Source organism: Maniola hyperantus, chromosome 13, assembly GCF_902806685.2.
Source record: "Maniola hyperantus chromosome 13, iAphHyp1.2, whole genome shotgun sequence".
NCBI lineage: Eukaryota > Metazoa > Arthropoda > Insecta > Lepidoptera > Nymphalidae > Maniola > Maniola hyperantus.
The window spans coordinates 13,992,323-14,018,291 of record NC_048548.1 but is presented as its reverse complement, the minus strand read 5'-3'; the positions used below and the strand labels follow the sequence as shown (position 1 = coordinate 14,018,291).

The window sequence follows — 25,969 nt, the reverse complement described above, 5'->3', positions numbered from 1 at the left end:
TAATAGATTATATTATTATTATTATAGATTATTATATTACCTTTTCACCGAAAAACCGGCCAAGATGCTAATCAAACTCGCGCACCGGGTTCCTTACAACAGTCGTATATTTTTGACATTTTATACGATAAATTGCACTAAAAACTATTATGCACAAAAATAAATAAAAATCTGTTTTAGAATGTAGGTATAGATAAAGCCTTTTTATATGGTACCCCATTTGGTATAGTAAGTAAGTATTCTTGCTTTGAAAGTTGAAAATACTTTATTATTTATTTGTTCATGAACACATTTTTTTTGTGATGTTACCACAATTTCACGGTTTTCGGATTTTTCCCTTTACGTGTAAGACCTAACTATCAGCAAAATTTCATAATTCTAGGTCAACGGGAAGTACCCTACAGGTTTCTAGACAGACAGACAACAAAGTAAACCTATAAGGGTTCTTTTTTCTTTTGAGGTACGGAACCATTAAAAACCCCTGGTCGTAAAAGGTTCACGTCAAATAATGAATCAATTTTGTTTCCAGGTCAGCGTCCAGGATGTAGACCTCATCAAGCAGCCCTCAGTCGCAAGCGATACTTAAATCTGACCACTCGTAGCTTAGTGTACTTACGTCTAGCGATAATACTTGTCGTGCCGCTGTAGGGGGTGACAAAAGTTCTTCAGGGTCCACCAGACGGTAGGATTTGTTGTCAGTTCTGCCACAATCACTGACTGACTGATAGATACTCTACCGTCTAATGGCCGCTACATACGATCACTTTTCACTGATAGTTTTGACTAAAATAAAATATTCCATCACTTTTAACTGGCAGTCCAAAACCGTTTTCATGCTAAACAATCTCAATTTTCACTGTCAGTTTTAACTATTCAGTCAAACTGGTGATTTGTGTTCATACTTTTTTTAATGAAAATATTACAATAAAACTTAAAGCTAGCCTTATCTAATTACTATACAAATCATGCCCACGTGGAATGGTGCCAAGAATACTGGCTGCATTTCCGCGCTGGACAGCCAGGCTGATCCGTTGCGCAAAAAATGAGCCAGCCCTTCTGTCACCAGATGAGGCTATTAATCGCGGGGAAATGTCTCGTAATATTTTTTTTGCACTATGACTCCATGGCTCCAGGGTCTCCACGGCAAACGGAACAAAAATGTAACTCTCGATAAGAGAGGCATACTTGCGCCGCTTGCCGTTTTTAGCTGTTTCTGCTGCGGCTCCCGGTCTTGGTGCTGTATCCCTGATATGACACGGGGCCAATGTGTCAACACAAGTTGCGTCCCACATTAGCGCCCGTCCCCGTTCCCAGGGAACCAGCGTCAATCCATCAGGTCTCTTGCCATCATCCCGACTAATCCCTGCCGGCTCAATGAGCGCAGGAATATCTATGGTGGCAAGAGCTCTTTTAATCGTATCGTTCATACTTGGTTACTATGTGGCCACCAATGCGATGAAATGTCTATTCCAGTCTTCACTCGCATCGCGATTGTCCGCGAAGCCCTACGATGCAAAGCAATAATGTTGTTGCAAAATTTGAGACAACATGTAACAAAACTTCAGGTTTGTGGTTACAAACCTGAAGCAGAGTGACATTATTAGGGCCCCGTTTTTACCCTTTGGGTACGGAACCCTAAAAAGCTCACTGGGATTATAATATCATCAAAGAACTTTTGTAACACCCTGTGAAGAGGAGTTTACTCGTAGAGGTCTCCAAACAAACGTAGTTTTGGTTTTAAATAAAATCATCTCTCATTTAAATACTTACGACTCAAACTCAATCTAAGTTTGTAGTTACATTCTAGGAACTAATATAATATTATGTCTCTGCAGTTTTCCAGATTTCCGTTAAAATATTCAGTTCTAAAGTTACACGGTCTCAAGAATTTACATAATATATAAACTTTAAAACTTACCTCACTGATCTGTGTTTAAAACCGAATAGGTAGTTATTTTTATGGAAATCTGGCAAACCCACAGACATATAACGCATAAAATTTAACTCCTCACGCGCTATTTTAACTTTTTGTGTCAAATTTTATATCAAAAGTACTCTTTAGTCTTTATTATAAGGGCGTTAGTGCACTTATTCGTGATTTTGCGGATCCGTGAAAAAAATACGAATTGAATGTACGTTTTCGTATGACGGCCACTTTGAAGAACCACAGAGGCGAACCGAATGCGGATGAGTGCACAAACGCCCTTAAGTTGAACCGTACTTTTGACATGACAGTTGACTCATAGAGTTAATAAAATGGCGCGTGAGGACTCATTTTTTATGGACTATACCTATGTATTAGTTTTTAGAACGGGTGTATAAAATTACATCAGGTTTGATTGGTTCAAATGAAAACCAAACTCCGTCTGTATGGAGCGCGTGACGGAGAGACTGCCGTGAATGACGATCAGTTACAGATATCGCTACAGTTTTATTTTAATAAGTATGTAATTTCCAATAGATACTTATAGAATTCTTTGAGAAAAATATTGACGTTGATTTTCTAAAGATTGAAGAACTTTAATAATATTACATATATCTATGTATTATTATTGGATGCTCAATTTAATATTGTCCAATTCAAATACTAACAGATGTAGCTTAGACCTACTTCTAAAAACTAAAAAAAAAACTACAGTAGCTGTACGTTTAGTACCTATGTATTTAAAAACTTTTGATAAAAAACTTTTGACACGTTACAAACATTAATAAAAAACCGACCAATTGCGGCTGGACTAGTACATGAAGGGTCCACTCGCTCAGGCACCTTGTAGTGTGTGTGTTCGCAAAATAAAATTTTAGCGATATCTTAACACTGTTGTACGCCGGAGCAAAAGCATGCGACAATGCGACATGCTACAATTCGAAACATTATCTTGCGGCCTTCAATACAATCTGCTTCAGATTTTATGTAGAGCGTAGACGGAGTAAAAAATCTAGACAAAGGAACGTTTGCTTTCTCATTCACTCTAAAAAGAGAGCACAGATAAAGTTACTAATGTGATAAACAGAGACGCAGCTAACCTATTTTTTGTCCCTTAATCGTGTAACCGATTTTTTTCAAGGAATACAACTTTAGCAAAACAAACTTTGAGAATTCGTGGGATCATTGTATTTCTCATTAGTTATTTACTTGTTTTCACATAAAAAACGTTTAATACAAATGTTGTTGATCGGTTTATACAAATATTGACAACTAAACAATGGTAATTGTCTTGTTAGGTAACATCGTGCTGTAAAAGCATTAAGGTTCGATCATGTGCCGACGATTCTTGCTATACTTATTTCAAATTATTTTGAAACATGGCATGCCTCTGTGTCGCACTATAATATTACTCTGGCGTGAAACAGCTTTTAGCAACATACGGATTAAGCGGTCTTTGTATTTCGAAAAGTAATAATTTTGTCTCTCTCTTCTATAACAAGGAAAATATTTTGTAGTACCTACCTACCTTAAAAAATCATATATTAATTGTAGTGTGTATATCCAAATTTGTAAAGGTACTTATACAATTTTAGGAATCTTATTCAAATCTGTATATTTTATTTTATAGTAAAATATGTTAGGTTAAGTTTGTATTAATTTTTATATCATTCTGTTGTATTATAGTTATACGATAGTAGGTTGAGTGAATTATTGCATGATTGTCTATGTATTTGTTTGTGTATTTGTATACATTGTTGTATAATTTGTGTCTCGAGGTGTATAAGTATAACTTTATGATATATTCATTTCATCGTACACATATCTCAATTCTGAATGATACTCTACATATTATACAGTAAGGAATACCCAGTAATATGTATGTTTGAAAATACTTATTATATAATTTTACTCGATAAATATCATCGTACTTACATTTACTAAGGTTTATGATATGTATATGTATAAAATATTTTACATATCATTTTCAATAGAACCCTTACCATAAATCATGTTAGCAGATAATTTTTTCCAGATATCAAATTACCATAAAAATCATAATATTATATCAGTGTATATCATGACATACATTGCGTTAAATATCATATTTTTGAAGTCTTTACAATTGAGATATCCCTAAATATATTTGCTTTAGGTAAAAACTATAGAATAATATATTATTATTATATTTCAGACATTAAACTTTATATTGTTAAATATGATTTTAGGTAGCTTTAGAATTATCTGCGTTTTAAAATATATTCCAATATTCAAAAATATTACACCCTAGGGTCCTGATGGAAACTTTTTGTGTACCGAAAGTTCGTTCACTAACAGCCCTTTCACACGACGCGGCGTCCAGTTTTTTGCAGGATCCCGTTCGATGGCGAATGTGTTTATATGCTAGCGAGCATCCCGCATGCGGCTACGCTAGCATACAAACACATTCGCCATCAAACGGGATCCTGCAAAAAACTGGACTGCCGTGTGAAAGGGGCGTCGGCGTCAGTTAACGTTAAGAAAACAGAAGAAAGAAATAAGTCAATTTTGACACCTCCAATGTTATGATCAGTTTCAAAGCTAGCAAGAAATTAATTCATCCAACTACAAGCTATGGAATATATTATGGAATTAACTGTTAAAAGCCAAATAATTCGCAATTATGTAATGAAAAATACTGACCGAGTTTTTGTATTCAGAAACTTACTTTCATGACTCAAGGCATTTGATAAAGTCAAGAACAGTATGATTCTTTCTAAAACTTTACCGTCCGATTCAATCAAACATTACGTACGTATTCAAATCGCTCAAGTAGGAAATATAGGCTTGCCACACAAAATACGCATACAACAAAAATACAGGAATGCAACAAAAATATAGGCTTGCAACAAAAATACAGGTTTGCAACAGGAAAATAGTTTTGCGAAAAAAATTCACTGTCAAACTCTTTTGTGAAAACAAAATTTTCGCGTTTTTGGATCTTACATCTACTCAACAGAGCTTAAAGTAAAATAATATGATATTTTTATATACTTATTTCAAAGTTATGAAAATTGAAGCTATTTTTCTTTTCTTAGTTATAAAATACCTTATTCTATTAGTTCCCCCTACTTATGGTCAATATGGCCCTTATAAACTTCACTAAAATGTGTTTCATTTACAAAAGTAGGTACTTACTTTCAAATCTATAAAGCTAGTGAGTAAAGTTACCATAACAGTACAGATAGATTACAGTTTCTCTGATAAGTATCTAATTAATTTAAATGATATAAAAATAAAAACAATATAAAATAAAAATCTAAGTGTACCTATTCTGTCTAAACTCTAATATTATTATTATTACATTTTTAAGGACCCTGACAAACTACACACATTTCATCGTCCGAATCGTCCGTTAACGCTGTGCTACTATGCATTTCAATTGAGAAGACTATCAGCAGAGGAGCCCCCATAATTCGCATAGGTACTATGCGTTTAAAATGTGAAGAGCATTGATGTCAGAACAACCCACCCCTATGGTGAAGAGCATAACATTGAAATGTCAAAGTTATAATCATTGAGATTTCTGTGTTGTTCTACTCATTTTTTGCAATTGTTTTATTTTTGTCAGTTTTATTATATTTAAAGTAAAAACATTACAATACAAACCAATGGAAACCAACAGTAACCAAAATTTGCGCTTCATTTTACACAAAAACGTAAAAAATAGTAACAAAAAAAGCGTAACAATAAAGAATTCTCTAATTTAAATTCAAGTTCGATTTCAAATATGGCATTGCTGTGTCAAATGCTTAAATAATAATAATCGGTTAATTAATGTGTAATTTAATAAACAATTAATCACAATTTAAAATTTTACAGCAATATCAGCAAATAGTTATCGGTGTGTTAATAGGTGTTGTCATTTTGGTGTTTAAATTAATTGTTGTAGACTTCGATAAATAATAATTAATTACACTTGTAGACCAATATTAAATATAGTAAAATAAATATTAAATATTAAAGATAATTTAATTAATCGGATTTGTCTCTACTAGGTACTCTATCGATATATGAAACTCAAGATATATACTGAAAAGATTGTGAAGGTATAAATGGTTTATACAGACGGGCTGCATTTGAACGGCTGATTGGATGTAAAATTGCAGTTTGGATGTTTTCAGTGCAGTTGACATAACTTCGCACTGTAACTGCCAACCGTGTGTGCACTTGGTTTGGTCAAGATTGCACATGTACTGCGCGATAGTTAGTAGTACAGTATCCAAACTACAATTTTGCAGTCGACTACAGACTTGTTGTTCAAGTGCAGCCCCGTCTTTATAGACTATAGACCCTAAAATTACAGTCAGATATAAAATTGACCAAAAAGTATGCAGAATATAAACATTCACACAAGTTCGCTTACAATAATATGATTACGAAAATTGTAAAAACGTTTAGAAAACACAAAACAAGATCAAGGAAATTGTAAAAACTTCTAGAAAATTATATATAGCATTGCTAGGCAATAAATAAAAGTTACAAAGGAACTTATAATGTACAAAATAATAAGTGCATTTTTTAGAAACTGAGTTTTTGTACCAATCTATTTACCTACCCTCTAATTTGTGTTTGGAAATATTTTTATTACTAGGATCTGTTTACTTTTGACAAAAATTGTATTTTGAAAATTTTAAGCATAAAGAGACTGAGAAGTGTTCTAAAGTATTCAAAAAAACTCATTGTTTCAATATTTTTTGATATTTTTTCTTCACTCGAACCTTATTTTGTACATTTCTGTCTTTTATCAACACGTCAGAGGCTTTTATGAGTTTTACAAACGTTTAGCCAAATACCTCTTTGCTGAGGATAGATGATGATGGTAAACTCTAAAGTAGCCCCTATTTTTCTTTGATTTTACGTCACCATAGCCCAATATTTAACATATCGTCGATTCAGGATCAAACCGAGAGTTCCCTCACTCTAGAGTCCAGAGTCTAGTCGTTAGTACTATTATATTATACTAATAACTAATGCCCGCGACTTCGTACGCGTGGATTTAGGTTTTTAAAAATCCTGTGGGAACTCTTAAATTTTCCGGGATAAAAAGTAGCCTATGTCCTTCCCCGGGTAGCAAGCTACCTCTGTACTAAATTTTGTCAAAATCGGTTGAACGGTTGAGCCGTGAAAATTATAGCAGACAGACAGACACACTTTCGCATTTATAATATTAGTATGGACTAGCTTATGCTCGCGACTTCGTCCGCGTGGACTACAAAATTTCAAACCCCTATTTCACCCCCTTAGGAGTTGAATTTTCAAAAATCCTTTCTTAGCGGATGCCTACGTCATAATATCTATCTGCATGCCAAATTTCAGCCCAATCCGTCCAGTAGTTTGAGCTGTGCGTTGATAGATCAGTCAGTCAGTCAGTCAGTCAGTCACCTTTTCCTTTTATATATATATAGAAGATTATGTGCTCTAGTTCCCTCTGGCGCTGCGTACCTCTACTTTTCAGATCAATATCATTGAGAGAGACAGAGCTGATATTTTTCATGACATTTGTGCTTATTCATAGTATTGTACATGTAGCATGTACAAGCGCAGTGTGAATGTGTTGACGACCTCCCTGGCGCAGTGATGAGCGCTGTGGTCTTATTAGTGGGAGGTCCCGGGTTCGATTCCTGGCAGGGGTTTGGAATTTTATAATTTCTAAATTTCTGGTCTGGTCTGGTGGGAGGCTTTGGCCGTGGCTAGTTACCACCCTACTGGCAAAGCCGTGCCGCCAAGCGATTAAGCGTTCCGGTACGATGCTGTGTAGAAACCAAAGGGGTATGGGTTTAGTAAAAACTGCCATACCATGCTACAGGTTAGCCCGCTATCATCTTAGACTGCATCATCACTTACCATCAGGTGAGATTGCAGTCTAGAGCTAACTTGTATCTGAATAAATAAATAAAAATTTAAAAAAATGTGTTGTACGTCCCGGCATAATCTTACGATCCATGAATCACGAGATCGTAGTCGGTTAACGATTTGATATATTTTATATTGGCAGTTATATTTTTGTGGGTCCAATTTGGACCATGCAAACGAAAAAAGGTACTTATTAAAATATTATAATGTTATACAAACTCAAACGGCGATTTGCCTCAATGACCATAAGTTTAAAATCTAAAAAAGTGTTTTAGACAAAGTTAATTTCTTAATAGATTTTACTGTTTTGACTTAGCATTTTATGACAAAATATTTGATATTGGGGCCAATTCCGTTGTACACAATCTCTAAACTAAACTAAAATGACAGGTCTAAATCTAGTGGTATCTTTTTCCGCAAGCAACATTATGAAAGAGTTAGCAATAGATTTAGACGTGCCATTTTAGTTTAGTTTAGAGATTGTGTACAACGGAATTGGCCTCAATATTTTATGTTTTTAAATTATTAGGTACCTAGGTATTAGTGGATCGACATCACAACATTTCCCAGATTTCTGACATTATCTTAAAATTTAAGGTGACCATTAGGTAAGGAAAGGGCATTTAATTGACTCATTTTTGTCTGGTGGGAAGCTTCGGCCGTGGCTAGTTACCACACTACCGGCAAAGCCGTACCGACAAGCGATTAAAGCGTTCCGATACGATGTCGTGTAGAAACCAAAGAAAGGGTTTAGTAATAACTGCCATACTCCTTCCAGGTTGGCCCGTTTCCATCTTAGACTGCATCATCACTTACCACTAGGTGAGATTGCAGTCAAAGGCTAACTTGTACCTTCCTTAATAAAAATAAAAATAAAATCTATCCATGCAGCGCAGGCTAAAAATCCGCCAATCAAATTGAGGTTACCGTAATATTTAATTGACGTGTCAGTAGGTATTTAGTATAATATTATTAATTATACTCGTACCTATTATATCTTAAAAAGAGCTCTTTAAGTCGTACATAATATAAAGAAGACATTGGGGCCGATTCTCTAGTACACAATCTCTAAACTAAACCAAAGATGATATCATCATATATCATCTTCGACTAAACTAAATTAACAGGTCTAAATCTAGTGCCATCCTTTTCTGCAAGCAACATTATGAAAGGGATAGCAATAGATTTAGGCGTGACATTTTAGTTTAGTTTAGAGATTGTGTACAATGGAATTAGCCACATTGTACTAATATATTATTATTAATGTGTATAAGTAATCCACAATACGGTACGTTATTTGAGACTCGAGAGTCAACCAATCATAATATAATATGTGTATCAGCGTATGTAACGTACCGATTAATGTATCTGGTATAAATATTAAGTATTCCATTAAATGTTACGTTATAACCATACAGTAAAATTAAGAATTGATGTCAACACTTTAAGATAGACCTAGTTTTATGTACTTACATTTAAAAGCGCATAATAATTTACTTAATTTAATAAATGATATTAATTGTTGTACACACTTTGAGCTATATAATGCTTTGAATTGGCCATATCTAACTATAGAGCCACTTAAAACACTAATATAATTTCCATGACATTGAAGTTTAGTTTCACGATCTATAGCGATTCTACAGCCGATCTGTGAGCTAATTTAAAATGACTGAAAGTCAAGCTTTAGACCTTTCAGCTTAGTTTTGTGTATAATCAAAAAGATGCAGGTCATTCTTGGGTTTGCAAAAAAGGTATTTGCGGTATGATGAATAAGACGTTATTTAACGTATTCACGGTCTCCCAATACAGCAGTGTGTACGCTAAAATCCTATTTAATTTTTTTCTTCTAATTTTTATATTTGATGCCAAATATATTTATTTTGAAATTCAGGACTGATAGTGCAAGGAAAGATACCACAAAAATACGAATTGTTAGAATATTATACTAATATACTTATGTTATTGCTTTATAATAATTATTATCCTTAGCTAAAACGTTAGCTAAATTTCGTATCATAATTTTCAGACAGCTGTGCCAAATCTTACATTCATTTAAAGTTATTTGCCGTCAATATTATGTAATTTTTAAAGAATTTGATTTTTTTTTTGGATAACTATTATATTATTTCAATTGACTATTTGGTAATTTTCAACATTATTTTGTGTGACAGTAAAAGAAAATTATTATGTATTTGTAAAAAAAAATACTATAAAATTTTTGTTTATTGGTTACAGCATTGTGTATTAGTTTTGTTTAGATTAAGCCCATAATTATTGTGGTAAAGTGTAATACAGTAGTGTTATTCTCTAAATGCATTGTTCACTGGTAAGGCAGCTTTTGAGGAAACGACGAAAAAACGTTTTAGAAAATATCACTGCTGTAATAAAGAGTTGAATGGAGGGATAGCATCTTTCTTGAAATATCAAACATTCCGAATTGCTTTGTATGTTAAATTATATACATAATATGCTCAGGCTAAAGGAAAAAATAGAAATTAATTGCGTCGCTAGAAGTCCATTTCATCAAAAACAATTCTATTATAATGATCATGAAACGATAGTCATGCGCTTCACTGAAATTAACACGATAGTTAGCGAGGGCTCTATCTGTCTTTTCCTTTAGTCAATGTAATTACTTAATTTTATCATGTACGTATCGAAATAATTGCCAAACGATTTTAAAATGCATTAAATTATTAAGTGTTTAGGTTAGGACGTAGGTATATTAATTATTATCATTACTGAATGTGTAAACAATTAATGTTAATCTGTGCTGAACATCGTTATCATTTTGTTTTTAATCAATTCTGGAATTAGGTCCATGTTTTAGGGAATTTGAAATGTTATACTTAATTTTTAATAAAATGTTGAACTCTAAATAAATACAGTAGATCGCATTGCCACGTTATTTCTCTATGTATTTTATCACTGTGGATCACTTTTTAGTAAGCAACATGGATTTGTAAAACTAATATCGGTATACGCGGTATTACCGGTATAGTATGTATAACCGGTATAAAACAAAATTCCAAAGGTCGGCAATCCCTCCGGGCCTTATTCCAGAATCCTTGTCATTCTATACCTAAGCTCTGTTCACTGTGATAAAATAATATTTATAAGAATTTTTAAATACTAAAAGATTATTATTACCGTTCCTGAAAAAGGAACCGTTTGAACCAATAACGTTATTGAAATTCGAAACAGGAATTTTATTTATTTTTTAAATACTAAAATATCACAGTGAATTTATAAATCCATTTCGCCCAAGAAAATCATCCTTCCTTTCGTTTTGGTTGATTTTTTAATGCGTCTTTTTTGACCAGATCGATTTAAAAAGATATTTAAAAACTTTTAAAATTACCTACTGGTCGTAAATGATGCATTGACTATCTTGTACCTACTACTTATAGTCTTTACAGTTGGAAAAGATTTTATATTGGTATAGTAAGAAGTTTTAGTTTTTAATTACGACTATGCTGTTTTATATCTCATATATTTTATACCGATGTCTCTAAATAAAATGTGAACCGAAAAAAAATACCGTTATTTCATTTTGAACCTTTTGATTATCTTCTACAGTACGCGGCAGAAAGTAATGTACATCGGCCTTTAGAATGACATTTTGGCTTTGTAGACTGTAGAGCGTTGTCTCTGTCACTCATACCTATGTGACTTTTTGTCGGTCTCCACGACAGAGACAGTGCTCTACAAATCTGCTATCTCCTTCTAAAGGTCGATGCACATTACTTTCTACCGCGTCAGCGACGACCTCCCTGGCGCAGTGGTAAGCGCTGTGGTCTTATTAGTGAGAGGTCCCGGGTTCGATTCCTGGCAGGGATTAGGAATTTAATAATTTCTAAATTTCTGGTCTGGTCAGGTGGGAGGCTTCGGCCATGGCTAGTTACCACCCTACCGACAAAGCCGTGCCGCCAAGGAGCATGGGTTCATTGAAAAAAACTGCCATACCCCTTCTTAGTCCGGTTCGATCTTAGACTGCATCGTCACTTACCACCAGGTGAGATTGTAGTCGAGGGCTAACTTGTATCTGAATTTTAAGAAAATCAGTGTTATTAGTATTACCTACAAACGTGTTTTACAGTCGTGCTAACAAAAGCTAGCACCACATGAGTAGATATACGTATATTTACTCGTGTGCTAGCACGCGCTGACGTGCAACTTTGCTTCAAAGTTCGGTAATCGGAACTGTATAGTAGACAAAAGTAGCCTCAAAATGTCTCTGACATAATGTCAGGGGTATAGTGACACTAGTCATAATGACAAGTAATAAATAAATAATTGACATGACGTCACGCAACTAGACCTTTTCAAACCATTCTCCTTTCTAGGGTTCCGTACCTCAAAAGGAAAAATTATAGGATCACTTTGTTGTCTGTCTGTCTGTCGATCTGTCAAGAAACCTACAGGGTACTTCCCGTTGACCTAGAATCATGAAATTCGGCAGGTAGGTAGGTCTTATAGCAAACATTCGGGGAAAAATCTGAAAACCGTGAATTTGTGGTTACATTAGGTAGGTACACAAAAAAAATTAAATTGTGGTCATGAACTAATAATTAATATTTTCAATTTTCGATGTAAGATAACTATATCAAGTGGGGTATCATATGAAAGGTCTTCACCTGTGCATTCTAAGACAGATTTTTATTTATTTTTATGCATCATAGTTTTTGAATTATCGTGCAAAATGTCGAAAAAATACGACTGTAGTACGGAACCCTCGTTGCGCGAGCCTGACTCGCACAAATCCGTCATGGATTTGGATACTACCGGCCACGGGGGAGCATAATGGTCATATCGGCCTCCTACCGACAAAAAAAGTCACGAAGTTCCATCCTACTGCTGACGACGGAGTACAAGGGACCGACAACTCCTCGTTACTCCGCCAGTGGGTGTCCGCTAAAGCAGGTATACCACCACCAGGGAGTTGGGACACCATCAATCACTACGTGCCCCCAAACACGGCATGTCGGAACCACAGCTGCACGCCAACCAACTGGAGGACCGTACTGTGAGCGACGGACCCGGCCCCATGTCCATCATCCACAGGTCCTCTTAAAAGCTTCATTGTAACCAAAGAAGCATAGTTTCAGCCATAGATTATCTACTATACTGTTTCAGCTGTTCTTCACATAATATAAACATAAATGCGCCATCTATGATTTTGTTTCAAAACTACAACGTGAAGCTGTCATAGAACGTAGGTAACGGTGATTACAAGTGATAACGTACCTAGTTCATATCGCTGAAAACGGATGGTGCGGCACAAAAATATCTTTCGCCTTCGCTTTAGAATGTAATATACTAGTTGATGCTCGCGACTTCGTCCGCGTGAAATTAGGTTTTTAAAAATCTCGTGGGAACTTGGCATTTTTTTTAGAAATTTTCTCTCCGAAAGAACCATCCTCGTACTTCAAAGAATTAGCGAAATCGGTTCAGCTGTTCTCGAGATTTGCGATCAGCAACACATTTAGCGATTCATTTTTATATATAGAGATTATATAACATATAAAAAAATACTTACCTACATAATATATTGTAACAAGTATGATCAACCCATAGCCGACTCACTACGGAGCACGGGTCTCCTCTCAGAGTGAGAAGGGTTTTGGCCATAGTCTACCACGCTGGCGATGTGCGGATTGATAGACTTCACACACTTTTGAAAACAAGACCTGCCTATACGAAAGTATTTCGTTTACTTTCAGCAGGTAATTTGGAAAATGTTATAATTTGGTTTTAATGAAATAGCGGCAAAAGATAAGAAAAACTTTTGTCGCGATTCCGAGAAGCGACAACAAATTTTAATAAGACGCACGAAGCGGCAACGTCGCGGTTGGTCGACGCAACGACACAATCCACAAGTTGCTTGTACAGCCAAGCGTTAGCGTAAGCAGTTAGTGGTCGCGAGTTACTTATTGCGTCAAGTCGTTTAACTTTTTGATAAAAGAACTTGCTTTAAATAAGGTCTTACCCATGTCAGTCGCATACACGAGCTTGTTAATTACTTTGTGATAATGTCAAAAATGACAGCAAGAAACCCTAAACTCAGTAGGAAAAGTTTATTAAATATTGTACATGAAGTACGAAAGCGGCCTTGCCTTTGGAACACTGATGATGAATACTACAACAACCGAGCACGCGTGGCCATCGCGTGGGAGGAAGTCACCGTTGTTCTGAACATAGCAGGTGATGAACTTTTCGAAAAAATTACATTGGCTTACTCCAAGAGTTATACGAGGCAAAAAGTTTTGATTAACTTTCCAGGGCATGTTCTTTAAAAGCCTCATAGATGGCGCTGTTCATGCGCTTCCAACTTCCAAAGAAAGTCGTTGATATTTTTGTGCTAGAGTTCGTTTACATGGTGGCCTTCCAACATCAATGGTTTACATTTATATTATTATAACTGAAAATAATCTAAAAAGCCAGTTGTAGCTATAGGAATTTAGTAGGTAGTACAAATAAAATAAGCAAGGATAACGCATAAATTTTAAGTTTTCAATCGCCATTTTTGCTCAATGTTTTAACTGTCATTTTAAAAATACGGTTTACCTTTAGAATATGGACAAAAATCGTACTTTTGACATGGCAGTTGACACTTAGAGCTAAAATGGCGAGTGAGTTCTCGTTTTGTACAGACTGTAGGTCTCGTGCGCATTTCAAAATACTGAAACATTGTACCTACCTATCCAACTTTCTGTCCTTAGCATCATCTTTTCAAAACAAAACTTGAGAACTCCAATCCTGGCCGTGTTTGCTCAATAGGTACTAGGTAGGCAGTCAGCTGCTGTTCAGGTAACTAAATAGTCTTAATAAGGTACTAATCTTTTCACAGAACCTCTTATCAAGGCAAAATGGAAAATCATGAGAGACATATTCAAAAGAGAGATGAAGAAGTGCAAAATCAACTCGCAGGGTAAATTTCAGTACACGGGCAAATGGCGGCATTTCAAATTGATGTGGTTCATACACAAAAATAAAGAAGCGCAACTAGTTCATTACGATCCAATGGAAGATAGCTATGGTAGCACAGAGGAAGAAGTAGATAATATGAAGGAAGAAATAATAGACAACAACAGCGGAGATGTGGACGAGTCACATGATAACAATGTACCTTTTGAGGAAAGTAACACGCTTACAGTGGATTTCGAGCCAGAACAGGACCCATTACCGGTTCAAAGAAGACTGTCGTCCGAAGATGATTACGACTTGATGTTTCTGAAATCCTTGGTGCCATACCTTAGAGAGTTAGAACCAGTTCGGAAGTTGGAGGTACGGAATAAGATACTAGATATCATTATAAATGACATCAGTGCTCAGCCGCATGGGATTTTCAATTCGACGCATTAGTTCTCGCTCTTTTTAGTTTTTGGTGTTAAGTGATAAGTTTGGCTCTGTGCTGAACAGGCATTAAGATAATGTTAATTCAATTTTGTACTGCTTTTTTTGCCCAGGAGACAGAATTAAAATTTCACTAGGTACGCTCAACTTATCGTCATTCAAAGTTGCCTACAGACGCTTAAGACATAGACAATAATGGACATTTTCGTTTATTTTCATTGGGTATACCGATTGGTATATCATAATCATAAGCATAACTCCTGTCGAGACTAAAATACATAAGTACTATTTTTATTACGTATAAGCAAAAAATGCTAAATTAACAAATACTTGTAAGGAAGAAATAGTTTTGTTTATTTTTTCCTCATGCAATGTATTGTATCGACTGTAATCGATTTTTCTGATAATACCCGTTAATACCTACCATATTATTTTCTGCTGTTTCTTTAAGCGCCATCTATTATTATGGTCTTGAACTCGGTGTGGGAACATACTTTACCGGCCGAATGCCACCCGTACCACGACGAGCTGCCCTGCTAGCCGAGACTGCCCTCGTCGTCATGCTCTGTGAAAAGTTGATAACGTAGGTTGCATCGTAAAAAACAGGTGGGGTGAAAAAGAAAATTATTTTTAAAAGGTACCTACTGTAAAATAAACATTTTTTCCGCACAACGAAATAGTGGTTTGAAAATGCAAAATACTACATGGAAAATGTCGACGAAATGACTACAAAGACGATGAGTAAAAGTAGGTAATGTCGCGACTGCCGATTAAATTAGCGTGTAGCGACCACAAAACGCACGAAGCGGCAACGTCGCGTCGCTCGGTTGGTCGACGCGACGACACGATCCACTGCCTACATTGATTTTACAAGTCGCTTGAACCTACGTTAGTCGCCGCGAGTTACGTATCGCGTCAAGTCGCGTTTAAAATACCTACTATTGAAACTTTTCAAAAAGTCGCTTAGACTTCAGAAAAAAGTTTTTACGTCCGTGGCAGTAGCGAGAAGGACTTGTTCCTACTTGTTCACTCGTTGCGTCAAAAATGACATCAAGAAACGTTAAAGTTAGTAGGAGAACTTTAATAAATATTGTACTAGAAGTACAGAAGCGGCCTTGCCTTTGGAATCCTGATGATGAACACCACAACAACAGAGGCCGCGTGGCCGTTGCGTGGGAGGAGATCACCGAAATTCTGAACGTACCAGGTGATGCATGTCGAACCCTTGTTTGCTATGTTTAGTCGATAGATGGCAGTACTAGTTTATGAGAAACAAGTATGGATGGAAGATACATTTTTTTTTTTTTTTTTTAATTCAGATACAAGTTAGCCCTCGACTGCAATCTCACCTGGTGGTAAGTGATGATGCAGTCTAAGATGATAGCGGGCTAACCTGGAAGGGGTATGGCAGTTTTTATTAAACCCATACCCCTTTTGGTTTCTACACGGCATCGTACTGGAACGCTAAATCGCTTGGCGGCACGGCTTTGCCGGTAGAGTGGTAACTAGCCACGGCCGAAGCCTCCCACCAGACAAGACCAGAAATTTAGAAATTATAAAATTCCAAACCCCTGCCATGAATCGAACCCGGGACCTCCCACTATTAAGACCCCAGCGCTCACCACTGCGCCAGGGAGGTCGTCAAAATCCCGTATCCAGCGCCGCCAGTTCTGTTACTTGCTTTTTTAAGCCTCTAATAATTGTAACTTTTCAAGTTGAAGTGAATTTATCCATGGATCTAGAAATCAGCTTGACTTTCTCGTGTTTAATATATCAACATTATCAACGCACAGCCTAAACCGCTGGTTCTAGAGACATGAAATTTGCAGGACGTGTTTTTACTTTTTCCATCATTCCATCCCTAAGTAGATAAAATCGGGGTTGGAAATCAGTATGAAAATCCGTCATTGTTAAAGTTATATTAATGAAAATTGGTATTTAGGCTATTGGTTACGAATAAAAAATACGTAGGTAGGTATTTCACGATTTTTAAAAATTCTACTCCGAAGGGGGTAGGTAACTACCTATATGGGATTAAAGTCCTTAATTTTCAAGTTACCTATTTGCATGAAAATTGGAATTTGACTTTTCGGTTACAATTACAAAAGAAGAAATAGTACATTTCAGGATTTTGAAAATTCTACCCCCACGCCGATTTTTTAAATTCCACCCGAGCGAAGCCGGGGCGGGTCTGCTAGTTTTACTTAAATCACTAATCTTCTTTTATAGAAACCATCGTCCGCGCCAAATGGAAGAGCATGAGAGACATTTTCAAAAGAGAATTGAAAAAGTGCAAAACTAATTCGCAAGGTGAATTCAAGTACACAGGGAAATGGCGGCACTTCCAACTGATGTGGTTCCTGCACAAAAATAAAGATGCTAAGCTAGTCGATTACGATCTTAAAGAAGTTAGTAACACCAGCACGGAATCAGAGGATTTTATTAAGGAAGAAATCGTCAATAATGACGGAGACATGGATGAATTAGATGGCAACAATGTACCGTTTGAGCCAGGCAACATATTTGCAGTGGATTACCAACCAGAACAGGATCCGTTGCCGACTAAAAGAAGGCAGTCGCCCGAAGTTGATTATGATTTAATGTTTCTCAAGTCTTTGGTGCCGTATTTTAGAGAGCTAGATCCAGTTAGAAAATTGAGGATACGGAGTAAGATACAAGATATTATTATAAATGAAATCAATGCTCAGGAGAATTACAATTCGACGCATTAGAAACATTTTTTAAAGTGATGTGCCATGAATCATGATACCTACTTTGAGTAGCTAGGTGCGCATAATGGTGTCCAAGGGACCCTGGACTCAATTCTTTTTACTTAATTTCGGACAGTTTTGGCTACAAATAATGTAAATGCAATTTTTTGTCAAGAAGACATAAAAAGTATATTTAGAACTAGATGATGCCCGCGACTTCGTCCGCGTGGGATTAGGTGTTCAAAAATCCCGTGGGAACTCTTTGATTTTTCGGGATAGAAAGCCTATGTCACTTTCCAGCCCCCCAATTGTGTAAGAATAACCATTTTATGGCTATCGCAATCGTCAAAAAATTCTGCCCTTTGATTGGTTGATTCGTTGTTTACATTTTTTCACAGCCAATCAAAGGGCAGAATTCTTGACGATTGCGATAGCCATGAAATGGTTATTCTTACACAATTGGGGGGCTGGTCTTATCTACCCATGCAAAAAAATCATGTCAATCCGTTGCGACGTGATTGAAGAACAAACCAACAAACAAACACTTTCGCATTTATAATAAGGGTACTGATGTATAAGAATACATTAGATAAACTATACCATTGATTCGTAATCATTCCATACTCATTAGTTGTTAACTGATAGTTGAAAAGAATGTTATGTTACAAAAACTATATAGTATATTTCTTGGGTGAATTCTATTAGAGAGTTAGATCTTCATGTTGACTTATTGTTATAAGGAAATTGCATATCAATAAAATTGAAAATGTTAAACATATTTTTTTTTGTTCTCTCTTTCTCTTCTATCTGCGATCAGTCCCTGGACTATAAACAGATTGGAGGTTCGTAAATGTTCACAGTTTAGGCTTTGCACATCCAGCGATGTGACATCCCTCCTTCAATAATATGAATTATTATGCTATCTTATGCTGGCCAAACTTGTCCTCTTAAGGCGGAACGTGCTGTTACTGGCATCCAGAAGTTGGACTGCTAGGCTGTTTTTATGACGCTCAATTCTTTGTTTGTAGGCCTCAAGTGACCTGTCTATTTCCTCCTTTACCGTGGGGATTTCTGTGTATTCGTGCACTTCGGAGTTTTTTGTAAACCACGGTGCGTTGCATATGACCTTTAAAACATTGTTTTGGCAGCGCTGGAGTATCTCAATATTTGTGTGGCTAGCTGAACCCCAGAGCTGGATGCCGTACGTCCATACCGGTTTGATGATGCATTTATAGATGAGGAGCTTATTTTCAAAGCTTAAGTGAGGACTGTCGACCTATCAGTATAGTTCTCGGAACTTCCAGTTGGCCTGATCAGTTGTTAAACATAATGTCGATTATATTTTATAATCGACATTATGTTTAACAACTTAATGTCGATTATATTTTATAAAGCTAGTTTTATTTACTTAGCTTAATACCTACCTACCTAGCAGATATTATTATTAGTACATATAATTAACTAGGTCAGTGATGACGGACCCACTGAGTTAGGTAGGTTCCAACTTCCAGGTAAGAAACAGCACTGTTTACGAGACATATTATACCAGCTTTATCATCATCTTTAACCAATAGATGTCCACTGCTGGACATAGGTCTCTTGTACTGACTTCCACACGCCACGGTGTTGCTCCGTCTAAATCCAGCGACTCCCTGCGACTCTCCTGATGGCGTTCTTCCACCTAGTGGGGCTCTCCAAGGCTGCGCTTTCCCTGTGCGAGGTCGCCATTCCAGCACCTTGGGGATTTTTCGAATTATGTGCCCTGCCCATTGCTATTTCAGCTTCGCCACCCGCTGAGCTATCTCGGTTCTCCTACGAATCTCCTCATTTCTGATTTAAACCATGTAGAGAAACTCCAAGCATAGGTCTCTCCATCGCGCGCTGAGTAAGTAACTCTGAGCTTTCTTATGAGGCCCACAGCTAACCCACACCTAACAGCTTTATACTGAGCTAGTTTTTGAGGTTGTTCCACATACGACAATACCTGGGGCTTCTATTACTTGAGCAAATGCTCGATTAGTGTAAACGCCGCGCGCCGAGATGGTCTCAACTAGGGTTCATTCCCGGGAATTCTCGAGCCGAGAATTCCCGGGAAATCGTTGGGCTTTGTTCCCGGGAAATCAAGCTCGAGAAAACTCGAGAAATCATATTTGAGTCTATGAAATTAAAAAATAAAACGATTTGCGTTTGCCGTTTGTTTTAAATGCAAAAATTTCATTTGAATTTTTTTTCTAATTAACATGCCAAAAATGGTGCTGTGATTAAAAATTTCAACATGAAAACGTTTTTCATGTTGAAATTTTTGTTTATTGTTTGTTTTGTTTAAAAGAAAGAAGCTAGAAGTTTTAAGTTGATTTTTTATCTTTTTAATGCTGTGCTTGTGCTGTAATTGTATATATGTATAAGTCACAAATGTCAGAATAGCTTATTTTTTTAGTTTTCTTTAAGAAAAAGAAGCTAATTATGTTGAAGACTGTCAATAAAAGTCTTATAATTATTTTGGTACTTTTATTTGAGAGGAAACCACTGAATTTGTTGATTAATCGCATTATTGGAACCGAAGAATATGCAAATCCGTACGTAAATGTAAATTTCTCGACAACCCGAGAAGACCCGAGAAATTAGCCTCGAGAATTCTCGAGACCCGAGAAATTACCCGATAAGCTCGAGAAATCATGAACCCTAGTCTCAACCATCTCAATACACTTAGGTTTAAGTACAGTAGAAAGAAAGAAAGAAAAGACGTTTATTTATACAAATTGTGCCACACATCACAACTTAAAGCTAAGAGCTGCTTATTCCGGCGCTTCTTCCACCTGAGAACAAGCAAGAGAAGCGCCGGAACAAACTGTCATATTGTGTGGCACAACCCGAAAAAAGGGTCCCAGCTCAGCATTATGCTGTATGCCTTGTTGCACAAGAACATACAGCGCTGATTTTCAGCTGGTACCCTGAACCGGGTGACGCCACGGAATCATAAACTAATGATAACTAAACATACAGTACTCCAGTAGTACAGTAATAAACAGTACGCGGGCGAAAGTAATATACATCGGCCTTTAGAATGCCATTTCGGCTTTGTAGAGCGTTGTCTCTGACACTCATACCTATACGACGTTTTGTCGGTCTCAACGACATCGACAGAGACAACGCTCTACAAATTTGCTATCTAAAGGTCGATGTACATTACTTTCGGCCACGTACTGTAACAAAGATTTATTAATACACCAACCTTTATCTACAGCTTTCTTAACTAGTTACTAATTCAGGCACATAACTTGCATAATAGTAGGTAACTCTGTAGGCCAACTTCGCTACAGGGAAACATAGATTTTTTCCGTCGGTAGTTAATTTTACCTACGACACATTGCAGAAGCGACGCTTAAAATAAATTCTAATTATTAATTAAACCTTTTTCTTTTTCTTCTCGAGTTTATCCAAGCTTATGGTAGGGCCTGCTTTTTTGCAAATCTTTTTCACTTTGTACGACCAATCTTCTTATTATTATCTTAATACTTAGCAGGTTTATTTCATCTCATTTATTTACAATACTCATCATAAAATCATATCTATTTTTGAAAAATGTGTAAGTACGTATGTACCGACTTAAAATAGTGAGATTTTGAAAGTGATACAAACGTATACTTGATACGAACGTATTTCCTCATTCACTAAAAAGGTCAGAATGTGAATTTTAAATCAAATGAGTAGTTGACCTACCTACCATTGATGTCGGAAGGCCTACTACAAAAAACAATACCTATGCTCAAGATTGGGACCTAAAGTCTCGAGTTTAAATGAATTAGGTTTTACCATGGGTTTTACAGTTTTAAATTAAGTTTGTCCGTCCTTTTTTATTACATTGGTAAGAAAAAGATACCAACACTCTCACTACCAATGTAAGCCTATCTGTCAAAGAAAGAACTTTCAGAATCAGCCCCCCAATTGTGTAAGAATAACCATTTTATGGCTATCGCAATCGTCAAGAAATTCTGCCATTTGATTGGTTGATTCGCTGTTTACATTTTTTCACAGCCAATCAAAGGGCAGAATTCTTGACGATTGCGATAGCTATGAAATGGTTATTCTTACACAATTGGGGGGCTGATCATTAACTAGTTTTGGAGATACCTCTTTATTATTAACGTAGATTAGAAATTATCTACGTTACAGGAAACGTATAGAAGCTTTCGAAATGTGGGCATGTAGACGTTAGCTGGACTCACAAAGTCACGAATGAGGAAGTTCTACGATACGTGAATCAAAAACCGGCCAAGTGCGAGTCAGGCTCGCGCAACGAGGGTTCCGTAATTCAGTCGTATTTTTTCGACATTTTGCACGATATTTGAAAAACTATGATGCGTAAAAATAAATAAAAATCATTTTTAGAATGCACAGGTGAAGCCATTTCATATGATTTCCCACTTGATATAGTTATCTTACTTCGAAAATTGAAAATACTAATTATTAGTTCATGACTACAATTTAATTTTTTTTGTGTGATGTAACTACAAATTCACGGTTTTCAGATTTTTCCCCTAATGCCAGCTATAAGACCGACCTACCTACCAAATTTCATGATTCGAGGTCAACGGGAAGTACCTATCCTGTAGGTTTCTTGACAGACAGACAGACAGACAACAAAGTGATCCTATAAGGGTTCCGTTTTTCCTTTTGAGGTACGAAACTCTAAAAATGCGAACTTATGCAAACTATCAAGTTTAGGAAAGTCGCATACCTATTTGAGGTACGAAAGGTACGATCTCATAACTCAACATGATGCGGAAAAGTTGCCGGAAGAAGAGGCGTCGGTAGCAGAATAAACTCGGCTGGCAACATCCGAATGGACGGGGATCGCGAGTGATGCAGAACTATTTCGCCTCGCGAAGAACAGAGTGGAATACGCAAAGCTGACTGCCAGTTGGAGAGGCACGCAAAGAAGAAGAAATTATCTAAGCAGTTAATTAAAAGGTCTAATAAGTAAGCCAACTATTTTAATTAAGTACTATATTTAATGAAAAACAAGGACAACCTAAATGCTCATTAGATGTTATTCAAATAAGCGTCGTGCGTCGACAAAATAAGCAATGCTAAAACCCTACGAAATAGGGCCGGGATTCAATAGAAACCACAAAAAATATAAAAACTGAAAGGTCAGAACACGGTATTCAATTCCTTTTATTTATTTATTTTTGAATCAAGTCTAACGAGAAATCCGAGTAGAATCAGGCTGTTTTATTATTCCTTAGATAATCCTTGCATTTTTAATAAATAATTATTGAGATTGATATTAATTGATAACATTAAAACAAAAATAAAAACTGAAAGAGACAAGACAGTATAGGAGTTCTGGGTTTGAGAATTTGGAAGTGAAATAATTTGATTTGGTAAATGTATCAAAAACCGTAAAGTTACGCGAAGTAGATAACTAATAATACTAAATGTAGCTAACAAAGTGAAAACATAGGGCTAGTGCAATTTAAAGAACACAAGAACAAAGTGTCTTCCAATAAAGTATATTAACTAATATAATACTAACTAGTATAATAATATTGTAAATGGATGACTTGAAAAGAGCAACCGCCGAGTTTCTTGCTGGTTCTTCTCGGTAGGAACGGCATTCCGAACCAGTGGTAAATTAAACTAGTTAACGATTCATAAGAACTTGTAATAAGTCTACTTGAATAAAATAAAATCTATTCTATTCTATTCTAACTATAAACTAAGATAAGTCAATGGACCGTTTCATAATATAACTTATTAGCCTCTCTCATAGGTACCTAGGTACCTACATTTGAAAAATACACAAATACCTACCCATGTATAGATTTGAGAGTTTTACAGTTTACTCAAGTTTAGATCAGAAGTAGGATAAACAAATTCCAATATTCTATCTCTATTATGAGTTAGATAGGTAGATAAATCTACTAAGGTAAGAAGTTCTCTGTTGATGGCAAGGCAATCCCCTTTTCCATTCATTATTTGGTAAGCCTACTTAGGTACCAGGTACGAATCTAGAGAACGAAACCTGTTTATTAATAAATTACCTACCTAATTGCGAAAGGTTTTGTTAGGTTCGTAATTTTTTTGTCTCTATAGACAGAATCTAGGTAAGTTTCTTCCTGATATAGACAACTAGGTACCTACCTATTATAGCTAATAAGCTACCTATCTAATTTTATTAATGAGGTCGTATATTATCAAAGCTTAGTTGGGTGGTATAAAAAAATTACGCGCCCAGCTTGTTCAAAAATAATTCTGCCATCCCATTTCTGATACCTAGGCAAGTACTTACTACTTAATAATAATAGTTTTTTGATGGTCTATAAACTTTAACGGAAATTTCTAAAAACTTTCTAATTAAAACAGAAAAGAGATTTTATTTTTATCACTATTCTAATTTCTAACAAATTCACAAGTTCACAAACAACAAATAGCTACCTACCTACCTAAATAGTTGAACTCGACGCGAACGTTTGAAAAGTTTTTTATATAAAATGACGTTTGGCTTCGGAAGCGCGACGTTGTCGCGTCGCGGGCGGGGTGCGGCGCGCGGGGCGGCCGGTGCACGCAACCCAAACAAAACACGCGCGGAGCGGCAACGTCGCACGGTCGCAGCGCGGCGCGACGGTGGCGGCGGCCGCCGGGCGACGACGGCGAGCGGCGAATCGATCCCTCCCGCCGCGCCGCGCTACCGACAGGTTTTAGGACTGACGTACACTGCACGGCGACACGAGATGTGGCGGCGCTGCGAGCTGCTGTTATCACTACCCATATCTAAATAAAATAAATAAAATAAAAATAGCTTTATTTTCTCCTTACAATATTTTTCTTATTACTAATACAGTGCATAATTAATAAAAAATAAAAAATAAAAGAATTATTAGTAGGTTAGTAACTATGTTTCTTATTCTTAAATAACTATGTTAGTATAATGGGTTTCATTGTAAGGACCGCCTAGGGCGGTAAAAGCCTCCTCCATTAGAAGCCATTTCTTTCTATCTGTAGCTACTCTCGACCATGTTTTTCCTGCCACTCTGACTATGTCGTCCCTCCATCTTTTGAAAGGTCGGCCTCTTCTACGTTTTGAGTCTCGTGGGTACCAGTTTGTGACTGTATGTGACCACCTTTCGTCCGCAACTCTTTGTATGTGGCCTGCCCATTTCCATTTGGAGCGAAGAATGTGTTTTACCCATATCTAAATACATAGGTATAAATTATAATAGCAAAAGCTAACTGACTGATTGACTGAGTGATCTTTCAACCAATTTGGCGAGAGAAAAACAATGTACCTATATATCTGGTGTACGCTTGTTATAAATAAATTTTTAAAAAAATGCACAGCTCAAACTGCTGGACGGATCGTGCTAGGCTGCGGATAGCTATTATGACGTAGACATCCGCTGAGAAAGGATTTTTGAAAATTCAATCCATTAGGGGGTAGGTACTTAAACTTACAAAAAACAAACAATTTCGCAGTTGTATAATAGCTAGGTTATACCCGCGACTTCGTCCGCACGAACCACACAAATTTCAAACCCCGTATGGATGGATGGATGGATTTTCAAAAAATCTTTCTTAGTCTATGTCATATATCGGGCTGTAAGGCATCCAGATAGCTACCTATCTGGATGCCTTTCATCCCGATCCGTCCAGTGGTTTGAGCTGAGCGTTGATAGATCAGTCAGTTAGTCAGTTTTTCCTTTCATAATATACTTACCTAGTATTTAAGATATTATTTTATAGAACCGAAATGTTGTCCAATGTGCGCTCGGCCTTACTTGCACTAGTGAAGCACTAAAAGCTGAATTACCGTAAATTACCGATTTCTTTTTTAATTTACTAGTTTAATCGTTTTGTTGCAATTTTAATGTATTGCCGGTTTATGAGTGATTCATAAAACTAGTGTTACGATTCACTTATGAATAGAGAAAATAACAGTAAAAAATCTGAGAGTAAAATATAACAGACCCCTGAGAGTAAGAAAATATATATAGAGGCTAGTGAAGTAGGTATCTAGGGTAGGTATTTTTTTAGGAATAAGATAAATCATAAATCCTTTATTTTGCTAGAATACATG

At 36.3% G+C, this 25,969-nt stretch overlaps 3 protein-coding genes across 3 annotated transcripts in view; all 3 read left to right on the top strand.

Annotated features, from left to right (window-relative positions):
* LOC117987684 (uncharacterized) overlaps window positions 1-8,673 on the top strand; it is an 80,583-nt gene extending 71,910 nt beyond the window's left edge. Inside the window, exon 6 of the mRNA XM_034974714.2 lies at window positions 530-8,673. Within this exon, the coding sequence (XP_034830605.1) occupies window positions 530-586 (57 nt within the window). The 3' untranslated portion in view covers window positions 587-8,673. The remainder of the gene's footprint in view (window positions 1-529) is intronic.
* A 5,026-nt stretch (window positions 8,674-13,699) lies between these two features.
* Window positions 13,700-15,604, top strand: LOC117987911 (uncharacterized). Its single transcript, XM_034974984.2, has 3 exons — window positions 13,700-13,764; window positions 13,834-14,026; window positions 14,673-15,604. The coding sequence occupies exons 2-3, from the start codon at window positions 13,855-13,857 to the stop codon at window positions 15,185-15,187; spliced, it is 687 nt and encodes a 228-aa protein (XP_034830875.2). The 5' UTR covers window positions 13,700-13,764; window positions 13,834-13,854; the 3' UTR covers window positions 15,188-15,604.
* A 186-nt stretch (window positions 15,605-15,790) lies between these two features.
* Window positions 15,791-18,260, top strand: LOC117987683 (uncharacterized). Its single transcript, XM_034974713.2, has 2 exons — window positions 15,791-16,385; window positions 17,408-18,260. The coding sequence occupies exons 1-2, from the start codon at window positions 16,223-16,225 to the stop codon at window positions 17,908-17,910; spliced, it is 666 nt and encodes a 221-aa protein (XP_034830604.1). The 5' UTR covers window positions 15,791-16,222; the 3' UTR covers window positions 17,911-18,260.
* The last annotated feature ends 7,709 nt before the right edge of the window (window positions 18,261-25,969 follow it).

Bases quoted from the DNA above. Each gene is read 5' to 3' on its own strand.
- LOC117987683 (XM_034974713.2), top strand. From the start codon at position 16,223: ATGACATCAAGAAACGTTAAAGTTAGTAGGAGAACTTTAATAAATATT. The intron at 16,386-17,407 runs GTGATGCATGTC...CTTCTTTTATAG, and splicing joins CGAAATTCTGAACGTACCAG to AAACCATCGTCCGCGCCAAA.
- LOC117987911 (XM_034974984.2), top strand. From the start codon at position 13,855: ATGTCAAAAATGACAGCAAGAAACCCTAAACTCAGTAGGAAAAGTTTA. The intron at 14,027-14,672 runs GTGATGAACTTT...ATCTTTTCACAG, and splicing joins CGTTGTTCTGAACATAGCAG to AACCTCTTATCAAGGCAAAA.